Source organism: Adiantum capillus-veneris, chromosome 20 (assembly GCF_014529385.1).
Source record: "Adiantum capillus-veneris isolate H3 chromosome 20, ASM1452938v2, whole genome shotgun sequence".
In the NCBI taxonomy this organism is placed as follows: Eukaryota; Viridiplantae; Streptophyta; class Polypodiopsida; order Polypodiales; family Pteridaceae; genus Adiantum; species Adiantum capillus-veneris.
Window position 1 is genome coordinate 74,751,797 of NC_140950.1, and position 15,735 is coordinate 74,767,531.

Consider the following 15,735-nt stretch of genomic DNA (forward strand, 5'->3'; position numbering starts at 1 on the left):
AAGTATCTTATACAATCAAATACTTGGTTAAAATGTTTGAAATTTTGTGATAATACAATTATGAATATGTTGTTTGTATAAAATGATAATTTAACACAAATAATGCAGCACATTGGTCATACTCCTCTATACATTCAACTATCTGCTGAGTTTGGCTCTTTCGTGTGCAAGGCATTTTGGTATACATCTAGAGCATATACCGCCAAAAACTTTTTTCCCAACCAAAGAGAAAAGGGGCATACTTCTCTTTTTGTTTCCAGATCAAAATTTGAAGGATTTACCGGTTTTTTCACCAAAACTTGTAAGGTTTTATTGTTTTTCTTCAAGAACTTGGCATGGATTTTATGATTTTAGCCGGTTAAAAATACACGAAGGCTTGTTGTCTACGAACACGAGTGTTGCTAGTGGGATACGTGCCCATAATGGTGGCCACCTAGTCAGCTAGGTGTATATCACACCTGGGTGCCACCCTAGAGTGATGCAAGTTGGCAATGGAGTCATGCATGTGATCACTCTCGAAGAGGTCATTCCCATGAGAAAATAATGGGTGGGGTATGGGAAGGGACTCTTCCAAGGATAGCTGGACTTGTTCTCACTAAAAAGGGAATGACATACTAGCCTACGACATAGGCTACTCATGAGGGGACCCTTGTGTCCAAAGCACACCCATGCTCACAAGGATCAGATGCAAGATGCACAAGGTTCTCTCTCTCTCTCTCTCTCACACACACACACACACACACACACACACACACACACACACACAAAGAGGCAGCCTCAGGCCGCTGCAAGGAAGGACCCACAATGAAACGGAGGCTTTGGCTGTGTGATGGAGAAAGGAGGAGGGCGGCAGTACGTATACTACTTGTATACTACACTCAGCGTCCAGCTGCCACATGTAGCCTGGTTTCGTATATGGCATAAATTGAAGGGCCGGGGAAGGCCGCTCTCATGTGTAGCAGAAGTCCAAGATGAGCTTGCACTTAGAGAGCGGCGGCAGCAGCAGCAGCAACAGCAAGCAGCTCTACAAAGCGGGCCATGACAAGACCACCGCCTATGTTGTACTTGTCTGCCTCACGGCCGCCTCTGGCGGCCTCTTGTTTGGCTATGATTTGGGCATCTCTGGTATGTCTGCATCCTCTCCTTATGCGTTTGTGTTTATGTGTGTGTGTGTGTGTGTGTTATGTGTTTGTTTGAGAGAGAGAGAGAGAGAGAGAGAGAGAGAGAGAGAGAGGGAGAGGTTATTAACGTTGTAGGAACAACCCCAAGAGACACAAGAATATTCATGTAGGAAAACGAAGCCTTTTTCAGTGTTACAATGCGTAACATCATGAGCTTCTGCTCAAGAGGCACCTCATACCTAGCTAGGTACGATTGGGGGTAGGGGACCGCCAGCCCCCCCACCGGGCTGGCAATCCCTTGCCCCCAGTCGTACCTAGCTAGGTATGCTTTGCCTCCCTCACAGAATTGAGGTAAGTCACGATGTGAGAATTGTTGTGAGAATTTGTCCAAAACTTCTTGTGAGACCTCAAAGACGAGTTTTGAACTCAAGTACTATCAGTCGAGAGAGAGAGAGAGAGAGAGAGAGAGAGAGAGAGAGAGAGAGAGAGAGAGAGAGAGAGAGAGATCTTAGGTACATCCAAGAGACCTCAAATGTTTATGTAGCTTATGCGTGTAAGTAAAATAGTGACTAATTTTGGGGTGCCTCCATTAGTGGCGACCAATTGGTAATGTGTCACTCACAAGGAGGATTCGAACTCGCTACTGCGGCCTATGGTCTATCTATAGTGGGTGTGCTCTAGGTGTTTGAACATGTGGCGTGTTCAAGCGTACAACATGTGGCAGGCACCCTGAAAGTTAACCTTAGCTGATAAAGTATGGATGCATATATGAGGTGGGTAGCCTCCCTCTATGTGTGGGTGTATGTAAATATGTGTATAAATTCACCCAAAACAAGCCGAGGAAATAGCTTCTATTTTATATAAATTCAATTGTAAAGATTCTGCCCATAGATTTTTTTTTTCTTTTGTATTGCCATTTTGCTTTTTTTGACAAATAAAGACCCTCTCCATGACCCATTTGGTTTGTAAATGTATAGGTGGCGTCTCAACCATGGATGACTTTTTATTGAAGTTTTTTCCAAAGGTCTACAGAAAGAAGAATGATGCCAAGACAGACAACTATTGTAAATTTGATAGTCAGCTCCTCACTCTTTTTACATCATCCTTGTATTTTGCGGGCCTGATTGCCTCCTTTGTGGCATCTAGGGTGACTAGAGACTACGGGCGTCGAGTATCCATCCTCACAGGTATCCTTGATTTCTTATGTTTGACATGCATGGTAATGAAGTGGCTGGCATGCAACAAGGATCATTAGCCATTAGAATTGTTTCTATATGCCTTGTATTGTGTCATTAGATTTACGGTAAAGGAGCCATATCAGAGACACCAACTGAAAAATCGTAGTTTTGGGGGGAATTATGCAAATCTAATCATGGTTGTTATTTGGGAATCAGATTTCTAATGATAAGTCGCTAAATGATGCTGATATTGAAATTTATCAGATTTTATCTTAGTGCTGTAGTTTAGAAAAGTCAATTTATGAGGCTTCTTGAAGGATTAGAGATACTCCAGCCCCATTAATAGTTCCCTTTTCAACACACCACAAGCGGACACATAAGCAAGATTCCAAGCATGTTCCATAATTTTGTCTTTAAATCAGGGGTATATCTCTTTCCGTACTGGGGCATGTCTCACAATTGGCTCATTTATGCTAACTAGATACTAGACTCATGCTAACAATGTCTCATAGCTCAAAATGTGATTATGTGGGTGCACGCACGGTCAATAGTGGCTTTGTTTGGTGCGTGTGTTTTGTTTTTATGTTGCATAGGGCCTGTGTCAATTGTAATGATTAATATTGCAATTAATTTGTAAGTTAATCTGAGTGCTTTACTAGAGTTGTTTAAGGTGGTTCACTCTTAGGAATGATTTGCTTAAATTGAAGGTATTGAAACTACTTATTCACAATGTGGAGTCGTACATACATGAAACAAAGCTCCAATTGGACTTATTTATGAGTGCGATGGCATTGTTATTGAAAAGCCCACATCCATCTCTCTCTCTCTCTCTCTCTCTCTCTCTCTCTCTCTCAAACCAACTCCCCTCTCACTTGGTCACCCTTAGGTTTTGTTCTTTTCTTTTACCGTCCCTATGGACTCTCAATCCTTAACTAATATGTATCTTGCACCTCCTCCTAGAAGGAACTGTCGTAATATTTTGTTTTTGGTCCCATGGGTCATATCTGGATGATAATCTTCTCTCTCTCTCTCTCTCTCTCACACACACACACACACACACACACAAAACGATGTGCTCTTTCTTGTCACTTCTAATTACTAATTTATGTGTGAAATTGTCGGCTTATCATTTTTCTTGGGTATATTTCATACCAGGAGTTTAGGAAAAACTTTGATTATTTTTTTGATCCATGGCTCTTTAGAAGAAAAAGTATGGGAAAGTTCAAATGGATCAAATTTTGAATTAGAAATGTACTGATAACATTATGGGTTGAATGTCTCAAAAACATCCTTTAAGTCGATTAAAAAGAGGTGTAGGTTTGAAGAATCGATCAAACTAAGCATGTAAAAGATGTAGATAAAAAAATTGTGTTTTTAAATTTTAGTACATAGAAAATTAGAAAATGTCAAAATTTCTTGATGGCGAGATAGTATGTAAAGGAAGGAGATTGAAAATGTTGGTACTATGGTGATTGAAGGTGGGATATGCTTTTTGTTGGGTTCAATCCTTGATGGAGTTGCCCAAAACTTGTGGATGCTACTTTTGGGGCGCATCATCCTTGGAGTAGGACTTGGCTTCACTAACCAAGTGAGTTTTCTTCTTCTTCACCTTCTTATCATTTCAAGGACCTTATCATGGTATTCATTAAAACTAAGACTTTGTAACACTCACTAGGTATATTACTTAACTATAGTTGGTTTTAAATCAAGTTGGGGACAACTATATAGTAATTATGGTTAAGTAATATACCAAGTGAGAAATTTTTCTCATGTTTATTGATCGACTTGGAAGTAGGTACAACCAAGAGATCTCAAATGTTTATGTACCGTATTACTTAACCGTAATCAACTGTAATTACCGTATAGATAATACGGTACATAATCATTTCTAGTTGTCCCTTGTACAAGAATGAATTGGTTACCCCCCTATCACCCAAGTGTGGTAGATTGGTTATGCCATTTCCCTCTTGAATAAGAGGTCTTGAGTTCAACTCCTCGTCGGCTAGATCTTTAAGGTCTCTTGGGATAGTTTCCTATTACGTTAAAACTCTCTTCTTCTTCTCTCTCTCTCTCTCTCTCTCTCTCTCTCTCTCTCTCTCTCACACACACACACACACACACACACACACACACACACACACACACACACACACACACACAAGTTTTACAACTTTCATATTAAATATTTCATTATACTCCTTGAAAAATATAGACTGGCCTTTGGCCATTGACTAAAGGTCAAGGGTATACATTTTACAACTCACCATGCTTACAGAGCATGGTAAGTATGATAGATTATATCATAAACATAACATATGCCAAATATGTAAATTTGGTAAATTTACCATACAACTATGTATTTTTTTTTGGTAAATTTACCATACAACTATGAAAAAAAATAGGTACACACATGCGTGCACGTCCCTGCGCGCGTGCGCACACACACACACACACACACACACACACACACACACACACACACACACACACATTTCACTAAAAAAAAAGAAGAATTTTTATCAAGGATTTTAGTTGAGTATCTAATTCAGAGTCAATCAATAAACACGAGAAAAATTCTCTTCTTTTTCATTGTAGTCTCTCTAAGAAATATCCAATACAGATTTATATTTTCAACTCTTTAAGTATTTTTGTCCTTCCATATTGTATGTAGGCAGTACCATTATACCTTTCAGAAATGGCTCCTTCAAGATTAAGAGGGAGATTGACAACAATGTTTCAAGTAGCCATAGGACTTGGAGGCACATCAGCTTTTCTTGTGAATTATGGAACAGTAAATATAATTCCATGGGGATGGAGGCTGTCACTGAGCTTAGCATTTGTTCCTGCACTCATAATAACGATTGCTTTTGCATTCTTGCCGGATTTGCCAAGTAGTCTTATACAAAGGGGTCATCTAGATGATGGACTCATGGTACTCAAAAGACTTCGTGGCACTCCCGACGTGCAAGAGGAGTTCAATTACCTTCTTCAAGCTACAGAGCTTTCAAAGTCTATACAAAGCCCTTGGAAAAGTATTTTGCAGAGACAATATCGACCTCAACTTATCATGGCTTTTGCGATTCCCTTTTTTCAACAGGTAAAGTTCATTTACTTAAAATGGAAGTATTGTTGCATGTTTGTAAGAGCCATTTTTGATTGACTATATGGTCGGTATCTTGGAGGTATATTTGTGACTCATTAATTCAATTTTGAACTCCTAGTCGGTCGACCCATGCCGGTTCTTGTAATACAATGCTTGAATTGATTGATGGCATGGGATTCTCTCTCACACCCGTGGTGGCCGGTGTGTTGTTGGGGGGGGGGGGGGGGGGGGTAAACTCAAAACAGTTACACCCTCCCCATGTCGGGGTACCCTTATTGTTTCAAATGGGTCTAGCATATGTATCATATGTAATTTTGATTTTTTTTAAAAAAAAAATGTTGTTTTCTCAAAGTTTGAGGTCATCTAATGTAAAATTCCTTTCAAGGTGACTGGCATCAACATCATCACATTCTATATGCCCATATTATTCCAAACTCTTGGGTTTGGCACAAATGCGTCTCTTTACTCCACGATAATTTTGGGAGTTATCAGCATAGGAGTAACTGCCATTGGCGCTCTTTGTATTGACAAATTTGGACGAAGGAAAGTGTTTTTCTGGGGAGGATCCACCATGCTCTTGTTCTTGGTAAGTGATTTTTATGCCTTGAAGAAAGCCCTTTCTTTTCTTAGCACTAACACAATGGCATGTTTTGGTTCAAACAAAAGAGATTTTTCAACTTGCTAAAATGCATTCTTTAAAGTCTTAACCATGAAAGAAAAACTTCCTTTTCTATTTTTATGTGAAATAATCATCAAATGATGTCACTATTTAAATTGAGAACAGTTAATCACAACAGGTGTTTGCTTTGCAAAGCATCACATTGTCATATATTCGTATAAAGGGATATATTTGATAAGGATAATCATAATAGAAACTTTTTTTTTAAAATTGCCTTTATTTATCTGTAGGATGATTGAATTATACGCGATAAAAGATGTGGAGAAAAGAGTTATTTTGCAAAAAACAAAAAAAAGGGATTGTTTTCGCAAGTACTTAGAAGCGCTTAATGGCTTATTGGCTTCACAATTGTTTTTTTTTTGGTGACATTGATAATGGAAAACATGTTTCTAACAAAGAACATGTTTTTAATCAGGTTTTAACAGGTGCTCTTCTCCAATGGAAGCTAAAATCGCACAATGAACTTTCGACAAGTTTTGGGATTGTAGGCATCCTTTTGATACTCGGTTTTGTTGTTGCCTTTGCATGGTCATGGGGGCCATTAGCATGGCTTATTCCTAGTGAAATTTTTCCTTTAGAAATAAGGTCAGCAGGGCAAAGCATCAACATATGTGTCATCATGTTGTTCATCTCTATAACAGCTCAAGTCTTTCTAGCCATGTTGTGCCACCTTAAAGCCGGTATATTTTATTTTTTTGGCGGTTGGGTATTCGTCATGACAATTTTCACTAGCTTACTTTTACCTGAAACAAAAGGTGTACCTTTAGAGAATATAGCAGAGTTGTGGAAGCAACATCCTTTTTGGAAAAGGTACTACACATAATAGAAATGTCTCTTTATAGTAACATACATAGCAAGATGTTTGCCTAGTCCATTTCATTGTGTCTTTGTTGAGTTGCAAGTTTAAGTTTGTGAAAGATTGCAAGATCTTTCACATATCCTTAACAAAGACAATTTGCTTTTGTTCCTTTCTTTTCTCTTTTGTGCATTCCGATGTGAAGTTTCAACTACTTTTATGGGATTGCCCCCATTCACACCCACGTGTCACACAGGTTGAACCATGGCGGACACGCTTAAAGCCCCTCTCCTTTACCGTTAGGCCAATTTTGATAATCGGAATGGATCTGTATTTGGCAAAATACTTATGGCTTATGATTCACTTATGAAATGGATAGTCATAAGCAATAATGTTTTATCACAAGTGAAAAAGGGATATCAAAGTATTGTTTGATCCTCATGATTACTCGTGATAATGTGTTTCATAATACAGTGTTTTATGATTATGCCAATAGCTAGTTTAATCTCTCTTACTACATGTTCTTAGACAAGCTATTATAAGTAAAATTGTGGAAGGTTGATGACCATGCCATGATCCAAAAGCATTGAATAAAACAGTCAAAAGTTTCTACCCATCATAAACCCAAAATTCATAACATTATACACCCCAATAGCATTGGGCCTTTAACATGTAATTAATGTATTTGACAAGAAAGGGGGAAATGGGAAAACCACAAGCACACAATCTGAATGCCTCTCTATAGCCCAGTGATTTCACAGCACCCTTATCCGCTAGTAAACACACAGTTAGTCTCCGGATCTGCAAACATTCAATGTCCAAGCCCATACCCGACCAACCCTGACTACACCCACTCGACCACAAAGCAAGCATGCTTGGCTTAAGCTTCCACCCCTTTCCAAGAACCTTATGCCAAGCAAAACAACCTTGACACTCTCAGACAAATCGAGATTGATGAAAACACAAATTTGCTTATAAGCTTACAACCTTCTTTCACCCAGACTCTCGACTCGACACACCTCAAAGCGTATTAAACTTCAAACATTCACAAATTCATATGCAACAAGGCACATGCTTGGCCTATAATGTTTCCCCACATATAAACTCATGCACTCATGCACTCGACACACACCGAAAACCCATACTTGGTTATGCCTAACGAGACATGAGGATGAGAGAGACAATAATCATTGGTTGGTGACTGAAATGGATCGATATCATGGTAGTATTTTATCACACAGTTGAGCAATGATGGAGCCCATAATACACATATTTTGGAGCATAACTCTTTTCATCCTTCTCGATGATCTTCTACGAAGACGACCAACCTCCAACCTTCTTCCATGCTCTTGCCTGGCGGCTTCCTCTACTGCACTCCCTTGATGCCCCCAATCACTGGCGGCCCTCCTCCTTTGCAGCGTTGAGGGCTTCTTTTTGTCAGGTATCTTATCCTTCTACTTCTGCAGGTGTCGATCCACCCCTGTGATACCAGTTAGCAGTGCTTGGCTTTTTTTATTTACGTGGAGGTCTCCACCATCCTCATAGCTGGCAGCCCTTCGATCTCTTGTAGGGATCACCCTTGCAATTGGTGAGCTTCCTCATGCAGCCCTCAGACCTCAAAGGCCCGCCTCCCTGCTTGCTCAAGCTGGCGACCTCCAACTCTTGAAAAACCACCCATCTCTCTGTAGCCAGCCTCGTTCTCCTTTCCTAGTTGCAACTTTGGATGATGAGATCTCCCTCAGCTTCTCTGAGCCGGCTTCATGTGGTCCTCTCCACACCCGGCTCCACGGCCGCTCTCGGCTTCTGCCAGCCCTGTAAACCGACTACCGCTCTGCTCGGCCTCCCCTGAGTGGCGTCCCTTTGGCGGCCCTTTCTCTTTCGTATGCCACCCCTTGTTGACCCTGCTCGCCACCTCTGGCGACCCTTCCTTCATGCCAGCCGTTTGCGGCTCATTCTCCTGCTCACGCCCTGGCGGCCCCGCATAGACCCCATAAACCTCCAACTCCTTGGTTTTGATGAGCTGCAGCCCTCGCGGCTTCTGCACCAGATCTCGATCATGGCCCCTCCCTTCCACTCTCCGCCTTTTTCCTTCTCCCATGCAGATGGCCGTTTTCTCCTGCACGCCCACCACCTTGCCAAACTCTTCTCCTTCCACCTGCAGATGGCGACTTTCCCATGCAAGCTACAGAGCCCATAGCCCTCGTTTGCATGCCCCTAAATAAAATTTGTTCTTGTTAAAAAAAAAAAAAACCTCGATGTGGCGAGCATTCACACGCCATTGATGTCTGGCATGCCCGTCGACTTCTTCTCCGACCCCCATCACGTTTGCAGCTCGTTACATTGGTCCTTCCTTGTAATGGCGACAATTCATGGCCGGCCGTCGTATCTTGAACTTGCCGAGCATGACCGACACCTTCATATACACAATGACATGATTTTTCTAGCAAAGATTCACAACCATGCTTGGCTGCAAAATGCCGGATCTGGCATACACGTCCCTGCGGTACCTGCTCTAATGTGCATCTAGCACATGACCAAGCCTGCAACCATCAACCTATCTGCTGCCGTGCACCTGTCACTGACACTTTCTCGGGTCGACACGGCTTGGGCATCATTGCCCACCTCCTCGTTGAGCATTCATGCTCAACCATAGCATTATTTAGGTAAAATAGTACTGCATAAAGAGAATGGTATAACATAGGTATATAGACTGCATAAGAAAAAATGATATAGTGGCTATATAGATAGAGAGAAAGTCGTCAGCTATTGCATCATCTTCCAGGGTCAAATGGAAAACTCCAGGCTTCCCCAAGCATGGCATAGGGTCCACCTGGATCAAAAACAAAACATTGGCCGTGGCCATCCATCTGTAAAGCATGCATCTTCAAACCTTCCTTTGCACTTGTAGGCCAATAGACAAGCCACCCTAACAGCTCTTCATAGAATGGAGCTTTGTCACCCTGCATCCATAAGCCTTCGTGCCAACCATAAGAATACTTTCGACCACTTGAAGTATTGGTACCATAAGCAGCTATCATGTCACCTGCTAGAGAACTCTCCATATCATCACCTTTATCATATGAGCAGTGAAACCTGCATAGTACACCTTGCAAAGCAACCTGGAACAACATAGCTATCAACAACACAACACATAGCTTCAATGCCTTGCCATTTGCTTCCACTTGCTACATAACCAAGCAAACCTGATCCCTTTGCAAACCTGTATCCAGACCCTTTGTAAATATCTCCAAGGCCACCTTTTCATACTCAAGAACATGACCTGCTAGAGCTACAACCTGTTCTTCAAATAACTCATCACCTGCAAGGTTGGTGGCACCTTCCTCTTTGCATGGAGCATCACTCTTATAGGCTGCACCCGCATCAGTTTCCATAGAGTCATCTGCCGGAGCTAGCTCTCCACGGCTACACACAAACTTTGAAACTTCAAAGTACACCTCGACATGCCCATCAAGGCAAGGTTGCCCCACCCCTTGCATAGATAAATCAACTTGACCTACCATAGCTTCTGTTCCTAGCTCCTGCAAGTCATCCTCAAAAACCTGCTCTTCAATTAGGTCTGATGCACAATCAAACCACATTTCTTCTAGCAAGCACTCACCACCACCAGGCACAAGATAGGGCTGCTCGATTGGCGTGTTCATACAAGGCATCTCCACACTTGCAGTATGCTCCTCCTTTACCTTCAAATGAATGGCAGGCAACTCACATACATTTTTTTCCACTTCATCTACATGAAAAACATCATAAGTTTCATACCTAGAATACATGGATTCTGTCTCCCACATGCTATCTGTGTCCAAACTGCTGCTGGAGCTATGAGAACTGTCGAACTCCTCTTGTGATCTTACCGGTTCTGGAACCTTTGCTGTTAGCTTCGTTGTTGGCTCTAGAAATGATACCTCTTCTTTAAGATCTTCTATCACCTCTTCCTCTTGAGGAAGCAAACTAGGTGGCACTCTGAATATGCCTCTTTGTATCCTTTGAGACCTGGTTGGCACTTGTTCTACCTCCATTAGCCTGGCATCAGCTTCACGTGCTTTGATCACATTCATATCAAAAAAAGAAAGGGCTTTTACCTCTTGATGCTCATCAATCTCTTTGGGCCTAGGTCCACTGGCTACCGCGAGTATAGATTGTAACAATCCTGCCTCCATTTTCTTCTTCATCTTTTGACTCTTTGCTCTAGCGACTTTGATAGCTTCATCAAAGGTCCTTGGATCTTCATAGTCCACCCTCTCACAAACATAGGGATGCAGGCAAGATAGAAACCTTGCCTGCTTAAAATACCCCGCGTTGGTTGCTTGGGTAGCAGCCGCAAAATCCCCCCAATAAGCTTCAAATTTATCAACAAAAGCATCAAAATTTGCACTTACTTCCTGCTGTAAGCCTTTGAGCTTTGCATCTGCCTCCGAAGTCGACACCACCTTTCGATACCTTTGTAGAAAGTGCTCTCAAAATCCGATCCAATTCTACTTGTGCACATCTTCTAAGCCATCGAACCAAACTTTTGCTTTACCTCACATCACCAAAGGTAGAGTTTGGAGCCTTGCTTTATCACCTGACATCTGCAATACTGTCAACATAAATAGCTCAAAATCGGCAATTCAATCGTCTGTATCTTCATCTCCTTTGAACACTTGACCAAACTCCTGCTTCATCTTGACGCATGAACACTTTGTTAGGAAGCAATCAATGGATCCTCAGTGGGGGCACAACAAGATGGAAAGGGGGAAATGGGAAAACCACCAGCACACAATCTGAATGCCTCTCTATAGCCCAGTGATTTCACAGCACCCCTATCCCCTAGTAAACACACGCCTAGTCTCCCGATCTGCAAACATTCAATGTCCAAGCCCATACCCGACCAACCCCGACTACACCCACTCGACCACAAAGCAAGCATGCTTGGGTTAAGCTTCCACCCCTTTCAAAGAACCTTATGCCAAGCAAAACAACCTTGACACTCTCAGACAATTCGAGATTGATGAAAACACAAATTTGCTTATAAGCTTACAACCTTCTTTCACCCAGACTCTCGACTCGACACACCTCAAAGCATATTAAACTTCTAACATTCACAAATTCATATGCAACAAGGCACACGCTTGGCCTATAATGTTCCCCCACATATAAACTCATGCACTCGACACACACCGAAAACCCATACTTGGTTATGCCTAACGAGACATGAGGTTGAGAGAGACAATAATCATTGGTTGGTGACTGGAATGGATTGATATCATGGCAGTATCTTATCACATAGTTGGGCAATGATAGAGCCCATAATACACATGTTTTGGAGTATAACTGTTTCCATCCTTCTCGATGATCTTCTACAAAGACGATCAACCTCCAACCCTTCTTCCATGCTCCTGCCTGGCGGCGTCCTCTACTGCACTCCCTTGATGCCTCCAATCACTGGCGGCCCTCCTCCTTTGCAGCGTTGAGGGCTTCTTTTCGTCAAGTATCTTATTGTTCTACTTTTGCAGGTTTCGACCCACCCCTGTGATACCGGTTAGCAGTGCTTGGATTGTTTTTAACGTGGAGGTCTCCGCCATCCTCATAGCTGGCAGCCCTTCAATCTCTTGCAGGGATCACCCATGCAATTGGTGAGCTTCCTCATGCAACCCTCAGACCTCAAAGGCCCGCCTCCCTCCTTGCTCAAGCTGGCGACCTCCAACTCTTGAAAACCCACCCATCTCTCTGTAGCCGGCCTCGTTCTCCTTTCGTAGTTGCAGCTCTGGATGATGAGATCTCCTCAGCTTCTCTGAGCCGGCCTCATGTGGTCCTCTCCACACCCGGCTCCACGGTCGCTCTTGGCTTCTTCCAGCCGTGTAATCGACCCCCATTTTGCTCGGCCTCCCCTGAGTGGCGCCCCTTTGGCGCTTTTTTCTCTTTCGTATGCCTATGCACGGATTTTTTCAAGGGCACAAGGTGCGCATCTTGGTAGATGACGATGCTACTCACAATTTTATCAATTACAGATTGGTGAAAAAACTCAAATTTCCTCAAACTCCCAGTACCCACCGCTACAAGGTAGCAATGATGAATGGACATGGTACTGAAATCTGGGATACTCAAGTCCGAGCTGTTCCGTTAGAAGTACAAGGTTACTCCACATCCTTGGATTTTCAAGTTATGAACATGGAGAGGGCAGACGTGGTCCTTTGTAGGGAATGGTTGCATAGCCTAGGACCATCACTGAAGTGTAGCTATGAGCACAACAGCTTGATGTTCGAATCCCATGGCACAGATGTGTTGTTGTTAGGAGAGAAGGATGTACCTCCTTCACCATTGATATGTACAGCTAAGCTTATGCAGCTCATTTCTGATAATGAAATAGATCAAGTTTTCTTGTGTTACTCATTGTCTCATTTTCTCTAACATTGAATCTGTTAAACATTCCTCAATGCTGCATGCTTCTCTCTCATCTCCTCCACCAATGGCTACTTCCAAACAAGCAAACATTGCTAGTGAGTTACAAAAGTTATTAAAGGAATTTCAAGATATTTTTCCTAATGATTTTCCATTAGGATTACCGCCGCCGAGAGGATCGATGCAACATAGCATCGATGTGGTTGGAGGCAGTAAACTTGTCAATAAACCGCCCTACTGTATGAGTTACTCTGAAGCTGCTCAGGTGGAACGTCAGCTTGCTGACTACATTAGCAGAGGGTTAATCCAACCTAGTTCTTAACCATGGGCTTCTCCTATCCTATTAGTGAAGAAAAAAGACAGCAGTGTGCGCATGTGCGTAGACTACCGTGGCTTAAATGCGGTTACGGTTAAGAACAAGTACCCATTGCCACGAGTGGATGAGTTGTTCGACAAACTCACTCATGCTCGCATTTTTACAAAAATAGACTTGTGGTCAGGTTATCACCAAGTCCATATTCGACTTGCTGATATACCCAAAACTGCATTCCAAACAAGGTTTGGACACTACGAGTTTTTGGTGATGTCCTTTGGGTTAACCAATGTGCCTGCAACATTCATTACACTTATAAGATTGTCTTGAAGCCGTACTTGGGCAAATTTGTCATCGTTTTTCTTGATGAAATTCTAGTCTACAGTGCTTCTGAAGAATAACACTTACAACATCTGACGTAGGTGTTCGAATTGTTACGAACAAATAAATTATATGCCGAGGAATCTAAGTGTGATTTTTTGAAAGAAGAAATTCACTATCTTGGGCATATTATTTCAGCTAATGGGCTATATATGGATCAATCCAAAGTGGATACAATCTGACAATGGTCTTCTCCTACAAATATGGAAGAATTACATTTTTTAAAAGGATTTACAGGTTTTTACCAAAGGTTCGTTAAAAACTCTTTTAATATTGCTGTTCCCATGAGATGGATCAACTGAAAGGAAAAGGCAAAGCTTTTCATTGGGGACCCTCTTAGTAGCACAGTTTCGATACGCTCAAGGATGCATTAGCTACAGCTTCCATACTAGCTATTGTAGATCCTTTGAAACCATTCGTTTTGGAAATGGATGCTAGTGACCGTGCTATTGGAGCAGTCATGTTACAAGATGGACGGTCAATTGCATTTGAAAGCAAGAATCTTGATGCAATTCAGTAGAACTACTTTGCTTATGAGCGCGAACTCTATACAATAGTGTCTGCCTTAAAAACATGGCGGCATTATTTGTATGGTGCTCAGTTTGAGATTGTGTTTGACCATAAAAGCATCAAATGCTTTACACAACAAAATGATTTGAAGGGTCGGAAAGCCAGGTGAGCCCAGATTCTTCAGGAATATGATGCCAAGCTCCGATATCGTAAAGGATGATACAGTGTGGTGGCTGACGCTCTAAGTCGTATGCCGGAGATCAATTCTCTCTTGTTCACGGAACTTCATAGTGAATTTTTGGATTCTCTCAAAGACAAATATGGACATGATAAAGCATATTCCAAAGTATGGAGCCATGTACAAATGAGGGATTCTTCTCACTCCAATGATGGTAGTGTAACGTTAACCTCCACACATAGTTCTCCTCTATCGAGTGATGAACTACAACGATGGAAGCATTTCACCATCGAAAATGGGTACCTACTCCATAAGGGGAGAGTTTGTGTTCCGATGGACACAGACATTCGGCGCCAAATTCTTTATGAATGTCATGATAGTCCAAGTGCAAGGCACCCGGGTATTAGAAAGACTTATGCTCTCGTAAGATGACAGTTTTACTGGCCAGGTTTACATGGCTTTGTTCAAGCTTATGTCTTGCATTGCCAAAAATGTCAAGTAACAAAGGAGAGTGCCTGAAAGCAGGTGGACTCTTACATCCTTTGGACATTCCCAATGGAAAATGGATAAGTATCTCTATGGACTTTATTGTGGGTTTACCAACCACTGTACGAGGTCATGACTCGGTATGGGTGGTCGTAGATCGGTTGATTAAACTATGTAAGTTTATTCCAACCAAATCAACGGTTAAGACTCCAGAACTAGCCAAGTTATTTGTCGACAATCTATACAAGTTGTATGGTTTGCCAAGTAACATCGTCAGTGATCGTGATCCCAAGTTTAACAGACATTTTTGGAGGGCTGTGTTCAAACGATTGGGTACACAACTAAACCTCAGTACAACTGATCATCCAGAAACAGATGGTCAAACTGCACGAGTTAACCAAGTGCTAGAGGATATGCTAAGAGCATATGTTAGCAAAAAACAGTTAGACTGAGAAGAATACTTACGTATTCTCGAGTTTGCCTACAATAGCGTTAAGCATGTCACAAGTGGATTTAGTCCTTTCATGCTCATGTACGGGTTTCAACCTAGGTCACCTGTTACGGTGGGGTTGGCAACCGCAAAGCTCCAACAAG

The 15,735-nt window shown here is 42.1% G+C and overlaps 3 protein-coding genes across 4 annotated transcripts; 1 reads left to right on the forward strand and 2 right to left on the reverse strand.

Moving 5' to 3' along the window:
* The first annotated feature begins 687 nt into the window (after positions 1-687).
* On the forward strand, positions 688-8,437 carry LOC147432758 (hexose carrier protein HEX6-like). 2 transcript variants are annotated; one of them, XM_086492585.1, is made up of 7 exons: positions 688-1,125; positions 2,099-2,308; positions 3,778-3,887; positions 4,971-5,396; positions 5,788-5,988; positions 6,497-6,666; positions 8,344-8,437. In XM_086492585.1, the coding sequence occupies exons 1-7, from the start codon at positions 972-974 to the stop codon at positions 8,420-8,422; spliced, it is 1,350 nt and encodes a 449-aa protein (XP_086348711.1). In that variant the 5' UTR covers positions 688-971; the 3' UTR covers positions 8,423-8,437. The 2 variants fall into 2 exon arrangements, with proteins under 2 accessions (XP_086348711.1, XP_086348710.1); XM_086492584.1 differs by lacking the exon at positions 8,344-8,437 and having other exon boundaries at positions 690-1,125; positions 6,497-6,926.
* A 92-nt stretch (positions 8,438-8,529) lies between these two features.
* LOC147432759 (uncharacterized) lies at positions 8,530-9,318 on the reverse strand. Its single transcript, XM_086492586.1, has one exon. It carries the CDS (start codon positions 8,973-8,975, stop codon positions 8,616-8,618), a length of 360 nt encoding a protein of 119 aa, XP_086348712.1. The 5' UTR covers positions 8,976-9,318; the 3' UTR covers positions 8,530-8,615.
* Positions 9,319-10,062: 744 nt separating this feature from the next.
* Positions 10,063-11,064, reverse strand: LOC147432760 (uncharacterized). Its single transcript, XM_086491642.1, has one exon. It carries the CDS (start codon positions 11,062-11,064, stop codon positions 10,063-10,065), a length of 1,002 nt encoding a protein of 333 aa, XP_086347768.1.
* Positions 11,065-15,735: the final 4,671 nt, after the last annotated feature.